The sequence below is a fragment of the Panulirus ornatus genome, chromosome 29 (genome assembly GCF_036320965.1).
Source record: "Panulirus ornatus isolate Po-2019 chromosome 29, ASM3632096v1, whole genome shotgun sequence".
NCBI lineage: Eukaryota > Metazoa > Arthropoda > Malacostraca > Decapoda > Palinuridae > Panulirus > Panulirus ornatus.
The window spans coordinates 2,929,446-2,944,774 of NC_092252.1; the positions used below are offsets into that span (position 1 = coordinate 2,929,446).

The 15,329-nt window shown below is 40.8% G+C and overlaps 1 protein-coding gene across 6 annotated transcripts in view; it reads left to right on the forward strand.

Annotated features, from left to right (window-relative positions):
- The window catches only part of LOC139758004 (uncharacterized), a 711,662-nt gene that overhangs the window by 590,877 nt on the left and 105,456 nt on the right, over nucleotides 1-15,329 (forward strand). For all 6 annotated transcript variants that reach the window (XM_071678987.1, XM_071678988.1, XM_071678989.1 and 3 more), the window contains exon 8: nucleotides 11,526-14,508. In XM_071678987.1, coding sequence (XP_071535088.1) covers nucleotides 11,526-14,508 — 2,983 coding nt within the window. The remainder of the gene's footprint in view (nucleotides 1-11,525; nucleotides 14,509-15,329) is intronic.

Sequence of the window (15,329 nt, forward strand, 5' to 3'; positions counted from 1 at the left end):
TTGAAGGTGATATTTGATCTAAGTAGGTCTTGGATTGGTGGGGTTTAGTGTACGTTTGGGCAGTGGGTGGTGGTATAATAACTAGGTAGGCTTTAGATGATTTGGTTTTTTTTAATGTGATTGGAGTGTGGTGTAAGTAGCTGGTGGACGAGGGAGTATGTTGCAAGTCTTTGTTGAATAATAGTATGTAATGTAGGTTGGTTCCAAAAGGTGGCGATGGTGGATATCACTATGTGTATTGGATGTGTTGTGATACAAAGAACAAATTGGACGATCTTACATCATGTATATAGATACTGGGTGGTTGACTTATTTATGTAAATGAGTGTTGGACTGTTGATATGTATTATATGATGTAGTTTAGGGGAATGTGCAGTACGTAGATATTGAATTTTCGTACGATGTGTGTGTTTCCTAGGTAAGTGAATGTGATATAAGTTGGTGTCAAGCTGGCACTTCGTAGTGGAAACTAGTAGTGAACCGGTTCATAGGTAGATAGTGTGTGTGTGTGTGTGTGTGTGTGTGTGTGTGTGTTTGTCCACCATGTGGGCATGCAGTTCCAGCTGACTGCATGCGCTGAGTTGGAAGATTTTATCATTTTTAAGTGTAGAAGCAACATGAGTGAGTGTGATGATGGCATGTTGAGTGTGGTGTTGTTTAATCCGCGTTGGTGGTGGGAAGGAGTCTGATAATGGCGCTGGTAGTGTTAAGAGGTGTTAGGGAGGTGTTTAGAAGAGCGTAGGGAGAATTAAGGTGGTACAGGTGGGAGGGTGGAGTATGGTAGAGGATGATGGTTAGGAAGAGCATGATGGTGGTGGTGGTTGTGGTAGAGTGGAGTATGGTGATGGATTTGGAAGTGGCAGGGAAGAGTGTGGTATTGGTTGGTGGTAAAGGTGGTAGGAAGGAGTGTGATAGTGGTGGTGAAGAAGGTAAGGAGGAGTGTGTTAGTTGTGTAAGTGGTAGGAAGGTGTATGGAAGTGATGGTGGATGTGATAGGGAGGTGTGTGTTAGCGTTGATGGAAGTAATGAGTATAATTGGTAGGGAGGTGACTGGTATTGGTGGTGGATGTGGTAGGGAGGAGTGTGGTAGTGATGGTGGAGTTGGTTGGGAGGTGTGTGGTGTTTTAGGTGGCATGAGGCTGGTGTGTCCTGACCTGTACTTCACACAGGTTTTTGTTATTACCAGGAGCGGTGGGGCTGGTTTTTACTGGGCTGGTGTGTGGCCCTCGCAGTGTTGCAAGGGCCAGCAAGCCAACTACACACACACACACACACGCTGTGCACACACTTGCTCATATTTGTCTGCAAAACTGGTTTATTTTTGCTCCGTAAACTGGTTTATTGTATTTTTTGCTGAGAAAACACGTTTTGCCTGGGTAAAGACACCAATTGTACAATATTTGCCAGGTTTTAAGATATATTGGTACAAGTTTTCCATTTTTTCAAGTTTTATTTATATTCCTGATACAAGATTATCAAGAGCAGACTTCCACGTCTGAAGACGCTTAGTAATATCTCGATATGAATTTGTATAAGAAGTAGTTTAATGTAGTCGTATTATTATGTTTTGGGACTAGTATGAATATTAACATTTTGACAGCAGTTTAGAGAATATAAGCCAGTGACTCAACGATTCCCTTTAGACATGTGCCTTTTTGCTGATGGAGGCGCAGCACGAATACGAAATCGCTTGTCATGGACGTTTTCTCGATTACCAAGAAAAATAAGTACGATTTAGTTTTGATTACTTGATTTTTCTTTGTGGTTTGGATGTGAACAACAAATTTGTTCATGTTCTTTTCTGTCTGTGATGCTGAAGGCGCGCGTGTCAACAAACTTTGAGGAGCAGGTGGTGCGCCAAGGTTGTAGTTACGTCCAGTTCTCCTCATCCTGCTGCTGCCCTTTGCCGCCTGATGAATGGCCCCGCTCCACCACATTTACTTCTGCATCCACGCCTAAGTTATCTCGTGGCCCCAGTTGCATGGTCTGGATTTGTCGGCAGGGGGAAGGGGCGGGCCTTAACGGAAGCGAATCTTTTGGCTAGCTTGGTGGAATTTCTTCTTTCTTTTGTTTCTCTGTTTTTCTTGAAGAGTTGGGTTTTCAAACTCCCAGTGAGCTTATATTGATGAAAGCTGTATGTTACTATTGTATTTACTATATGTAATTGGGCAAGGTGGTGATTGGGGTATGCATTTGTACATGCAGTAGTGGCTACTTTTTATTTAATGGTCCTTGCTGCTCATACTTCTTCCTGGCCACCGCCCATGATGAGTTCCTGCAAGGACATTGATAATGCACACTGTGATAGTTGAATGTCCTTCAGGATATTAGCCACTTTCGACTTTTCTCTCGTGTTTATGTCCATGTTGAAAGCATGAAATGTACTTTGAACACACAAAGCGTGTATGACTAAACCTCATGACTATAAAATTGGGTGTTTTATAGGGGTTGCAGTAAGATGTCAGATATCCGTAGTGGCATACCAAAGCCAGTTCATTGGTCAAAAACCATAGCTCACTGAACAAGACACCCAAGGACGCCCACCTCGCACCCTCTTCCCTTTGAAACCATAGGCATTGTAACAAATCTTAACCACGCAGAATGTGTGGGTATATTTTATTTGTGTCCGCGCAGGCACCATCATAGTGAGAGATGAATGATTAGTTAAGGTGAATAGAATAATTACTCTCAATCGCGACACCTAAAAATGATGCGGAGGAAATGTTAGTTGCTGGCTGGTTGCATCGATATGGCACACAGCGAAATTATATACGATGATCTGTACATGCTGGACAACCTTGACCTAAAGGTAGAAGATCTTGTCTTTCATAGCTTATTAATCGTTGTTATAAAATCCAAAACCCGTCGATATATATATATATATATATATATATATATATATATATATATATATATATATATATATATTATCCCTGGGGATAGGGGATTAAGAATACTTCCCACGTATTCCCTGCGTGTCGTAGAAGGTCACTAAAAGGGGAGGGAGCGGGGGGCTGGAAATCCTCCCCTCTCGTTTTTTTTTTTTTTTTTTTAATTTTCCAAAAGAAGGAACAGAGGGGGCCAGGTGAGGATATTCCAAAAAAGGCCCAGTCCTCTGTTCTTAACACTACCTCGCTAACGCGGGAAATGGCAAATAGTTTAAAAGAAAAGAAAGAATATATATATATATATATATTATATATATATATATATATATATATATATATATATATATATATATATATATATATATATATAGTGGGAGACCAAATTGGAGGTGGAAAGATGGAGTGAAAAAGATTTTGAGTGATCGGGGCCTGAACATGCAGGAGGGTGAAAGGCGGGCAAGGAATAGAGTGAATTGGATCGATGTGGTATACCGGGGTTGACGTGCTGGCAGTGGATTGAATCAGGGCATGTGAAGCGTCTGGGGTAAACCATGGAAAGTTGTGTAGGGCCTGGATGAAAGGGAGATGTGGTTTCGGGCATTATTGCATGACAGCTAGAGACTGAGTGTGAACGAATGGGGCCTTTGTTGTCTTTTCCTAGCGCTACCTCGCACACATGAGGGGGGAGGGGGATGATATTCCATGTGTGGCGAGGTGGCGATGGGAATGAATAAAGGCAGACAGTGTGAATTGTGTGCATGGGTATATATGTATGTGTCTGTGTGTGTATATATATGTGTACATTGAGATGTATAGGTATGTATATTTGCGTGTGTGGAGGTGTATGTATATACATGTGTATGGGGGTGGGTTGGGCCATTTCTTTCGTCTGTTTCCTTGCGCTACCTCGCAAACGCGGGAGACAGCGACAAAGCAGTATATATATATATATATATATATATATATATATATATATATATATATATATATATATATATATAATTATTAGGGGGCACACTGAAGAATTTAGTTTTTATTGTTAACGGTACAGTTTATTTCATAATAGGCTTTTATCCCGGGGCTTGGTTTGCTACCAAATTTCTCTAGTGAGGACCTGGTGTAAAAGGCAGCGTGCTGCTTCAGGTCTTAGGCTAGCATTATGTTGTAGGCTTACGGACCGCAGTCTTTAACACCCTCCTGGGCAGAGGAATAACTTGAGACCTTACTCGAAGAAGAAGCTCGTGAGGGTAGATTAGCTGGATCTTTTAAAGGTCCCTCCCTCTCCCTAGCGTTTTTTTTTTCAGGGATAAGTTTGGTTAGGTTACAAACCTAATCTAACCTAGCCTTGACTAGAAAGACATTATAGGAGTCGAACTTCTTGGTTTAGATGACCTTCGAAATCTTCATAGGGCATGAAAAGCAACCTTATATATTACGATGCGAGTAGGTTGATGATGTATATATGTAGTCCTTGGAGCAGGTGTCTTGAAAGAGACTTTCTTTGGCCGAAGTAGTTAATTTGGCTCTCTCGGGATTCCCCCGCTACCGGCTCAGTAGGACGTAACCCAGTCAGTTTTCTCTTTATCCACTTTTCATAACCCACTGACAACCTTCCTCTGTAGGTATTCTACCATATATTATAATTATATAGTTTAATTGTAATATCGAGTATAAAGGCAATGCAAACAAATGCAAACAAGCGAAAATAAAGCTTTTCTGATTTATGTGTTGCTGTTAGTAGCTTAGTTCGTCCTCTCGAAGCCAAGGGAGTCGTGTATTATAAAACCTCAGAAATGTGAAGGTAGGAAACAGTAAATGCCATGGCAGATTAGTAAGGACACCCCAAGGTCAGTTAAATAATGGGCTGCTCCTCGCGATGGTAGGATTGCTCCCCGCTGGTTCGGTTACTGAGGTTACTCCTTGTTATGGTGAGGTCTGCAGGTACCACTTGCTGTTTCATCATGCTGTCTGTGATAGTTACATTAGAATTAACTTCGAGATATCGAATGGAGCATAACTTTTGCAAGTTTTTACATGGGTTAAGAATCGATCGATAACGTTGATTCTTTTTCTTTTCTCGTCTCTCCTTTTAACCTGTGTTATAACACCTAAGGAGATATGGTTGATAACTTCGTTCTTTATTTATGCCCTATTTCCTTTTCACCCGAGGTGGCCATGATTAGGGTATGTTTTGCCCGATCCATGTCACAATCACTATATATAGTGGTCTTAGATCCATTTTCATAAGTATTCATATTATATGGCCGAAAACTGTATAATGTACTGCATATATATGTAAGAACAAACGTCACGTGTTGTTCATTTAGGAAAATTTAAAGAATCTGGACAAGTACCCACAGACTGTGCCATATGGTGGACACACTTACACCTTAGTTTTAGCAGAGCGGCAGCTTGCTTGGAGACCGAGCTGTTGGGGTAAAAGACCTCTGGCACTATTGTAAGGTGTACGTAAGGTACCGACAGTGAATTTCCAGTTGTCGAATCTAGGATATTTCCTGTGTGAACATTTTCTAGGTTCTCTTTTGTATTTCTTGCCTCAGCCTTGGGAATCATCTTGGTGTCACTTCGAAGAAAATCACATACAACGATTGTGAAAGAAAAAAAAAAATTCCATCGATGTAAAATATGCCACAAGCATAGTAAGTGTAAACATTTGTGGTCTAGAACTTTCAATATTTCCTGCCTCCAAGAGAAACATGGACTGCTGTAAGTAAAGGAGGGCATGAACAAACTTAGGGTGTGTGTGTTTATGTGTCACACCAACCAGGATGTGGAGGATGCGTAGGCTTACGGGCCGGTGCCTCCCCGAGACCTGACATCCAATGAGCACCACCCGGCAGTAAGTGTATAGTCGTAGACCAGGCTGTAGGGGCAGAAGAGCTTCCAAAACTCTCTTGAAGGATATGTTGTATTTTGTGCCTTTGTATTATTTACGTGTGGTGAGGAAGTGCAGATTTAAGACCAGTAAGAGCACCGTAATTTTGATGAGAATAATAGCACAGCCTTTGATAAACATCTGGGTCTGAGGAGTTTACCGCACTTCCCTTGCAAAACTTATACATTCTGGAGCACCCGTTGGAGTGCAGTGGATGAACATTTACAAGGTGTGGCTTGTCAAGGAACATCTGCAATAGTTACGTTTGCCTGTGGGCCACATCTTCTAAGGATTCCAAACGGACTTTTGGAAGTAACACGTGCTTATGCTTGTACGCCTATGTTGAATTTTCATCAAATAGTTTTAATCTCGTTTTTATATTATTATTATTATTATTATTATTATTATTATTATTATTGATAGGAATTAGCTTCGGCGTTTTAGAGCTGTCTTCTACTTTTTTGTGAACAGAGAATTTTCTTGGTTCTGTAATAAATGAATGAATGAATTGGCTGAAAACCAGACAAGTAATACATCAAAGGCCATTTTGTTGTATTAAAAGCACCGTCAGTTGGTTAGATTTCATTCATTTACATGCGAACATAACATGCTATGTGTTCATATATATATATATATATATATATATATATATATATATATATATATATATATATATATATATATATATGTGTGTGTGTGTGTGTGTGTGTGTATGTGTGTTATCCCTGGGGATAGGGGATTAAGAATACTTCCCACGTATTCCCTGCGTGTCGTAGAAGGCGACTAAAAGGGGAGAGAGCGGGGGGCTGGAAATCCTCCCCTTTCGTTTTTTTTTTTTTTTTTAATTTTCCAAAAGAAGGAACAGAGGGGGCCAGGTGAGGATATTCCAAAAAAGGCCCAGTCCTCTGTTCTTAACGCTACCTCGCTAACGCGGGAAATGGCGAATAGTTAAAAAAAAAAAAAAAAATGTGTGTGTGTGTGTGTATGTGTGCTGGACGGCGGGACTCAAGTGTAATGTTGGGATTTAAATAACTTTAAGTACTGGCACCTGATTAGATGGATTGTCTCCACAAAACATGTCATGTATGAACTACTGAAGTGCGATTTCACCTTCATCCTATCATCATGGACCTGTGTGATCCACCTCATCAGGTGCCAGTACTTATCAAAGTTATTTAAATCCCAACATCACACTTGAGTCCTGCCTTCCAGCATATATATATATATATATATATATATATATATATATATATATATATATATATATATAAAATTTTTTTTTTTTTTTTTTTTTTTTTTTTTGCCGCTGTCTCCCGCGTTTGCGAGGTAGCGCAAGGAAACAGACGAAAGAAATGGCCCAACCCACCCCCACACACATGCACATACACACGTCCACACACGCAAATATACATACCTACACAGCTTTCCATGGTTTACCCCAGACGCTTCACATGCCTTGATTCAATCCACTGACAGCACGTCAACCCCAGTATACCACATCGCTCCAATTCACTCTATTCCTTTCCCTCCTTTCACCCTCCTGCATGTTCAGGCCCCAATCACACAAAATCTTTTTCACTCCATCTTTCCACCTCCAATTTGGTCTCCCTCTTCTCCTCGTTCCCTCCACCTCCGACACATATATCCTCTTGGTCAATCTTTCCTCACTCATTCTCTCCATGTACCCAAACCACTTCAAAACACCCTCTTCTGCTCTCTCAACCACGCTCTTTTTATTTCCACACATCTCTCTTACCCTTACGTTACTCACTCGATCAAACCACCTCACACCACACATTGTCCTCAAACATCTCATTTCCAGCACATCCATCCTCCTGCGCACAACTCTATCCATAGCCCACGCCTCGCAACCATACAACATTGTTGGAACCACTATTCCTTCAAACATACCCAGTTTTGCTTTCCGAGATAATGTTCTCGACTTCCACACATTCTTCAAGGCCCCCAGAATTTTCGCCCCCTCCCCCACCCTATGATCCACTTCCGCTTCCATGGTTCCATCCGCTGCCAGATCCACTCCCAGATATCTAAAACACTTCACTTCCTCCAGTTTTTCTCCATTCAAACTCACCTCCCAATTGACTTGACCCTCAACCCTACTGTACCTAATAACCTTGCTCTTATTCACATTTACTCTTAACTTTCTTCTTCCACACACTTTACCAAACTCAGTCACCAGCTTCTGCAGTTTCTCACATGAATCAGCCACCAGCGCTGTATCATCAGCAAACAACAACTGACTCACTTCCCAAGCTCTCTCATCCCCAACAGACTTCATACTTGCCCCTCTTTCCAAAACTCTTGCATTTACCTCCCTACCAACCCCATCCATAAACAAATTAAACAACCATGGAGACATCACACACCCCTGCCGCAAACCTACATTCACTGAGAACCAATCACTTTCCTCTCTTCCTACACGTACACATGCCTTACATCCTCGATAAAAACTTTTCACTGCTTCTAACAACTTTCCTCCCACACCATATATTCTTAATACCTTCCACAGAGCATCTCTATCAACTCTATCATATGCCTTCTCCAGATCCATAAATGCTACATACAAATCCATTTGCTTTTCTAAGTATTTCTCAGATACATTCTTCAAAGCAAACACCTGATCCACACATCCTCTACCACTTCTGAAACCACACTGCTCTTCCCCAATCTGATGCTCTGTACATGCCTTCACCCTCTCAATCAATACCCTCCCATATAATTTACCAGGAATACTCAACAAACTTATACCTCTGTAATTTGAGTACTCACTCTTATCCCCTTTGCCTTTGTACAATGGCACTATGCACGCATTCCGCCAATCCTCAGGCACCTCACCATGAGTCATACATACATTAAATAACCTTACCAACCAGTCAACAATACAGTCACCCCCTTTTTTAATAAATTCCACTGCAATACCATCCAAACCTGCTGCCTTGCCGGCTTTCATCTTCCGCAAAGCTTTCACTACCTCTTCTCTGTTTACCAAATCATTTTCCCTAACCCTCTCACTTTGCACACCACCTCGACCAAAACACCCTATATCTGCCACTCTATCATCAAACACATTCAACAAACCTTCAAAGTACTCACTCCATCTCCTTCTCACATCACCACTACTATATATATATATATATATATATATATATATATATATATATATATATATATATATATATATATATTATCCCTGGGGGTAGGGGATTAAGAATACTTCCCACGTATTCCCTGCGTGTCGTAGAAGGTCACTAAAAGGGGAGGGAGCGGGGGGCTGGAAATCCTCCCCTCTCGTTTTTTTTTTTAATTTTCCAAAAGAAGGAACAGAGGGGGCCAGGTGAGGATATTACAAAAAAGGCCCAGTCCTCTGTTCTTAATGCTACCTCGCTAATGCGGGAAATGGCAAATAGTTTAAAAAAATATATATATATATATATATATATATATATATATATATATATGTAATTATTTATTTATTTATATATTTAATTGTGTGTTTGTGTGTCAGAAGTGGAGGAAAGAAGTTACAGACCAAATTGGAGGTGGAAGGATGAAGTGAAAAATTTAGAGCAGTTGGGGCCTGAACATACAGGAGGTGGAAATGTGTGCAAGGAATAGAGTGAATTGGAACAATGTGATATACTGGGGTCGACATGGCCAATGGACTGAACCAGGGCATGTGAAGCATTTGGGTAAACCATTTCCCATGTTTGCAAGGTAGCTTTAAGAACAGAGGACTGAGCCTTAGAGGGAATATCTTGGCCCCTACTCTGTTCCTTTATTTTTTTTTTTTAAGGAAAATGGGAATGCAAAGTAATAAAGTAGTTTAATTTTTAATGATTGCTGTCTTATGTATACAACTTTAATTTCTATGCTACTGACTTGCTCCAAGTGCAGGTTCATAACAGATCCTCCTTGAGGCAGAAAAGGATATTTTATCATGGGTTTGCTTAAAAAATACAGTGATATTATTTTTTTGATAATGTAGATCAGCTTACCATATCGTGTGCATATCTTACGATGGTTTCAGAGTTCTGATTATTTAGCTCAGCTTAGGGCCAAGCTGCTCTATTGCTTCCTAGGTTAGTCTGGCTGTTGAATACTGTGACCCACATGCATGCATGATTAATGTTACCTTGAGGTTTGACACAGTAGGTGTATACTTATCCAGAGCCTTCTTAAATATGTATCCATTCTACTGCAAGATGTTAAACTATCATAGGCTCTCTGATATTTAGAAGTATTACATTTACTGATTAATTTTTTGTGCACTTTTTCATTTCACAGGTCATGTTTTACTGACTCTTCCATGCATATCATGCCAGTAGGGAGCTATTTTTGAGTGTAAGATGGAACCAGTCCTTTCAGGATTCTCCAATTGTAAATTATGTTACTTCAGGGAGAACAGAGTAGTTGCATTGTATTTGGTTCTTCTCAATAGTTTAAATCCGTGATTGTGTCTATTCAAACTGAGATATCTGTGCACACTTGCCCAATGCAGTTTCTGCTGATTTTTTCTTTCAAGTATGATAGGGTCTTTTTCTTTGTAGGATTATAAGTTGTTTTTATTTCTTCGCTCCCCATAAAGCAAGTAAATTTTTTTACAAGTGATTTTTTTATTTACCATTAAAAACATCCAATTTTTCAGTTTTGGTTGGTTGATTAGTTGGACTTTAGGCCTATCAACTGCTGGGGTCTAGTAAGGCTGTTCTGAAATTATAATGACTCACCAAAAAAAGTCTTTCATATCGTCATTAGTTAATAGATTGTAATCATATTGTCTGTGTATTTTCAGTGTTCAGTTGGAAGACTTGGTTTATATCTGCTTCCTTTGTTTTTTTATTTAAAGTGATGAAATTTCCATACTTACTCATATCATCTGCTAAACATGAAGATATGGCTCATACTTGCATTAGTGTCAGTTATGAGGATAAACATTAGAGGTGTTGGCATTTTTTTCCCAACATCCTGTTGTGATCTGCTTGTCAAAATTATATATCCACCTTCCACCTTATCCAATTATTCCCATCTTGTCATAGTATTTTGGGATCTGATGAAGTAAATTAATTTTATATGAACATTTGCTTGGATTTGCCTGCCTTCATTTGAATGTCGATTCAGCAGTGTGAGTCACACTTATGGATAGTTTGTGCCGTTTGTCACACGCATAATCCATGATTTACTTGTAATGATTTTTAAGTTGTTTAATTTGCTTGAGGCTTCAGTACACTTTTTTCAGGGCATTTATTAATTGGGTAGTGATAAAGTACAATGCATGAAATATTAATAGGTTTTCAGCTGAGCTTCTATGAAAATTAACATTTAGGAATGTATACATTATTCTGCAATTTTACCTGAAGATAGTATTTTCTTTGCTGTTAGTAAACAAGAATGTATGTATGTATCAGCATCGTGACAGCTCTGCAGACTGGTCTCAGATTCAGCAGTCAAGGATAGAGATCAGCATTTAAAACTACTTTTAAGGTGCCAGGGAGGCACATAGGCCTTTGGTTCCTGCTTTGACAGGATTTAAAGTCTTAGAATATTATTACTGGCAAAGAAATGTAATGTGATTATTGTTTACAAATGTGTAATTCATTACCTAGGAAATTGTTGTTTTTTGTATCACAGGACTTGAACTTTTTCATGTACCATCTTGTGTATGTTGAGTGCTGTATTCCATTGTTTCAGAACATGTTCATGAATCATATGTTTTCTTGCAGGAAAGTGTGTGGTTGGAGGGCTGCGGTGGAGGAAACGTGGCCAAGGAAGTGTGACAAGTGAAGCATCATCAGGTGAAGAGGAGACACGCACAGTTCGTGAGCGCCGACCACGCCATCACACACCTGACCCACCAAGACGTATATTCACACGTTTGGAAAAGCAGCATAGTACTGAAGATACTACCTCTAGCAGTAGTGGTAATTCAACACCAGACCATCGACCAACCCGCCGAACATATAGAAATAACAGAGTGCAAAACATCAGCAACACTGGGCATAGTGACACTGATATCATAAGCATTAGTAGTAGTATAAGTAGTTCTAATAGCAGTAGCTTTAACACAAGTACAAGTGGTAGTAACACCAGTGCTAGCAGCACCAGTACCAGCAGCAGCAGCACACCAGAACCTGAATTACCATCTCGACCACCTTCACGGAGGGTTGCAGCAGCAGCAGCTCTCAGACGCCAAAAACTAAAGATACACCGATCAACAGGTGGCAAGAGAGCCCAAGCCAAAAACGGTGTGACTCGACGCCCAATACAGAGATGGCGTAGTGTATCACCTGCATCCCGCACTGCTCAGTCTTCGCCGCCATCCAAATCGTTATACTCAAATAAAACTAAAAATAACGAAAACAATAGAAATAGTACGAACTGTGAAGATAATCTAAGTAAAAGTCAAAAACGGAAAAATAATAGCCCGAACAGAGCTTCAAACAAAAACAACAAATGTGGTGCTGGTATTGAACTTCCAGCCAAGGGTGAAGATTTGTTGGTACCAAAACCACAACTTTCTCCTAGCAAGGATATTAGAAAGGAGGCATGTGTTACAGATGCTGTTATATCATCTGAGGATCCTATTGTAGTTTATGAAAAGACAAATTTTCAGAATCGAACAACACCTAATAGAAGATCAGTTGAAAACAGAAGCTCAAATAATAGGAAAGCTGCTCTGAATTCAGTTAAGGGCCATGCACCAAACAGAACTGTTCATTCACAAGCAGTGGTTAAGAATGATACTCCGGGCAGAGTAATTCAATCAAATAAGTCGTATGTGAAGAAAGAAGTGGCTGTAAGTCAGACACGTTTATCACCTGAAGGCAAGTACACGTGTTCAGATTCATCTGGTTTGATTACCAAAGAATCTACGGGTAGGAGTAGCACTGATGTATTACCAACAAGCAGTTCTACCTGCAATGATGAGGTCTTCATAATTGAACCGAGTAAGGAGGACTCTGTCATTACATCCCCAGTTAGTGCAACAAAAGCTGAAGAAAGCACATGGAAACCAGTATTGAAAAGTGCAAACAAAGAATTAGGAACTAAAGACTCTTTAACATCAAATTCATCTAAAGACGAGAATCCAATCAGAACATTGCCATCTGGTGCTTTAGTCACGCCAGGTGAAAAATTGAAAAGTGAAATCAAATGCAAATCAGAAACAACAGTAGAGGTCTTAGTGGATTCTCAAAAGAACATATCAACTTGTGGAAAGCTTCCCGAAACTAAAGAGGGATCACATGCCAAAGGAGAATTGGAGTGTATTTCCCCATCAGAAAGTAACAAAAGCACTTCAGACAGCACTAATGTTTGTACATGTGCATGTAGCAACAATTCCAATAGTGATTCCATTGTAACTTCTACATCTGTAGTGAGGAAGCATAGTGTAAGTGAAGATGATGTGGTGATAGAATCCACGAGTGTTATACAGACAGCTGGTGATAGTTCAAGTGCAGTTGTTAACCAGCATGACAGAAGTGTTAAGAGTGCCATTTTTGGCCTGAGTGCCAACAGTGTTGTGGTGAGCAGCAGCACTGCTGCAGTGTGTGACATAACTACTTCTGTGAGTACAGTGTCAACTGTAACCAGTGTGACTAGTGTTTCTATAGTGCCAGGCACAACTAGTGCCATTGTTAGTTCATCCAATGTCAGTGGAGTTGTATGGTCTTCAGAAAGCTCCAAGGTGAACTCTAATAGTAATAGTAACACTACCTTGTGTAGTAGCAGTAGCCGCGGGTGTGCTGAGGTGGCGGGCGTGGTGAGCGGGCGGGCAGTTACCATCACAGCTACTAGCGGGCCAGGTCCCACGTGCAGCTCCCGTGTGGCCTCCCCCCCCTCTGTCAGCATCACGGCTGTGGTGCGCAGCCCTGTCCACCTCCAGCCCGCCAACCCTGACCCTGTCCATCCTGCCCCGCACCATCATGACGGGGCACCCCACTCATCCCTGCACCACCAGCATCAGGCGGCCCATCCTCATCATCACCAGCAGCATCACCAACTCCAGCAACATCAGTCACAGCAGCTCAGCACCTCGTCAGCAACCACCAGGATGGACCATTGTGATGGCTCAAGTGACTCCGGTGTGAGTGTTACTGAGCGTTCTGTGTCACGCTCGTCTGTGCTGAGTGATGACAGGTCATCTTCAGCCGAAGTGAAGCCTAACACACCTACACCTGCAGCTGGTCAAACAAAGACATCACAATCATCATCCTCACTCTTTCTAGACCGTAAGGAACCTGTTCGCGTTTGGCGTGATCCATCGCTTGTGTCTCAGTCAGAGCACACAGTGCGTCACATTCATTCAGTGCAGCACACCAGCATGTCACAGCACTATCCAGGGGTGCCACCCCCTCACCTTACAGCTCCAACTGGAGGCTCTGGTGGCTCCCATGGACCTGCTCACCATGGTTCACATGGCCAGCCTCCTGCAACCATTGCACATGGTATGCCACCAGGCTTACCCTATCCTACACACCCTGGAGCAAGTGCAGCAGGTGTACCCCCACCTTTGCATCTGCCTCTTGGTCTTCAGCAACCTCTTGCTGGCTTATATCCATCTATATCACATGATATGTGGAAGCAGCATGCTCCAGTACCTCCACTGCCACCACATCCATATGCTGGTCTCCTAACTCATCATCAAGAAGAACTGTTGCAGCTGGAACGTGCTCGGGATCGTGTTGAGCAAGATAGACTCATTAGGTAAGTGTAACAGTTTGTAATTCGTAGTCATTGCATTTTAAAACAATTGTACATAAATTAAGAGCTTGCTGTTGTTTAAGACCATGTGTTCTCTACCCTAATCTTGGTATATTTTTTGCAAGTGCTGGGCGATTGGTATACCCAATTATTGTTTAGCCCTACATATTAGAGTATAAGCTAAATTGGCATATTAGACAGCTGAGAGCTGTTATTAATTATTTGAAAGGACTTTTTATCAAATTGCATGTTGTAAGATTAATATGGTAAATGAAAATATTTTCTTTAGTGGGCACAGCATATTTTGAGGTATGTTAATATGATAGGCTTGCACTGACTTAAACTCTCATCAGAAAATGAAGTTGATCAGGTAACAACAGAATGATTTAATTTATCATATATTTTTAGATGGGTCCTCTTCACTCATTTTGAAAAGTCAAACCTTGAATAGGAAGTACCATGTTTAGTCATATATGAAAATACGTGAATTACATCTCTCTCCATCATTCTCCTTAGCAAGGGGTGGATCAAGTGCATGTATCCCTATAGATATTTCACATGTATTTTCATCTGATTTCACATGTATTTTCATCTGATGCCCAGTGTGCCAAAGTAAACTGTCTACCACACTGCAGCAGTGCAACAGCACCTCCAGGTTTTTCACTTTACACGCCAGATTGATTCATCAGGCATGACTAATATCATCATTTGCACTTTCATCTTCACACATAGAATGACTTTAGTGAACTCCATCATTAACTATAACCTTAGAATTTTGATTTGGAGTGCTTTTACTTGCTAGCAGTTTGTATTTATTTTGTGCT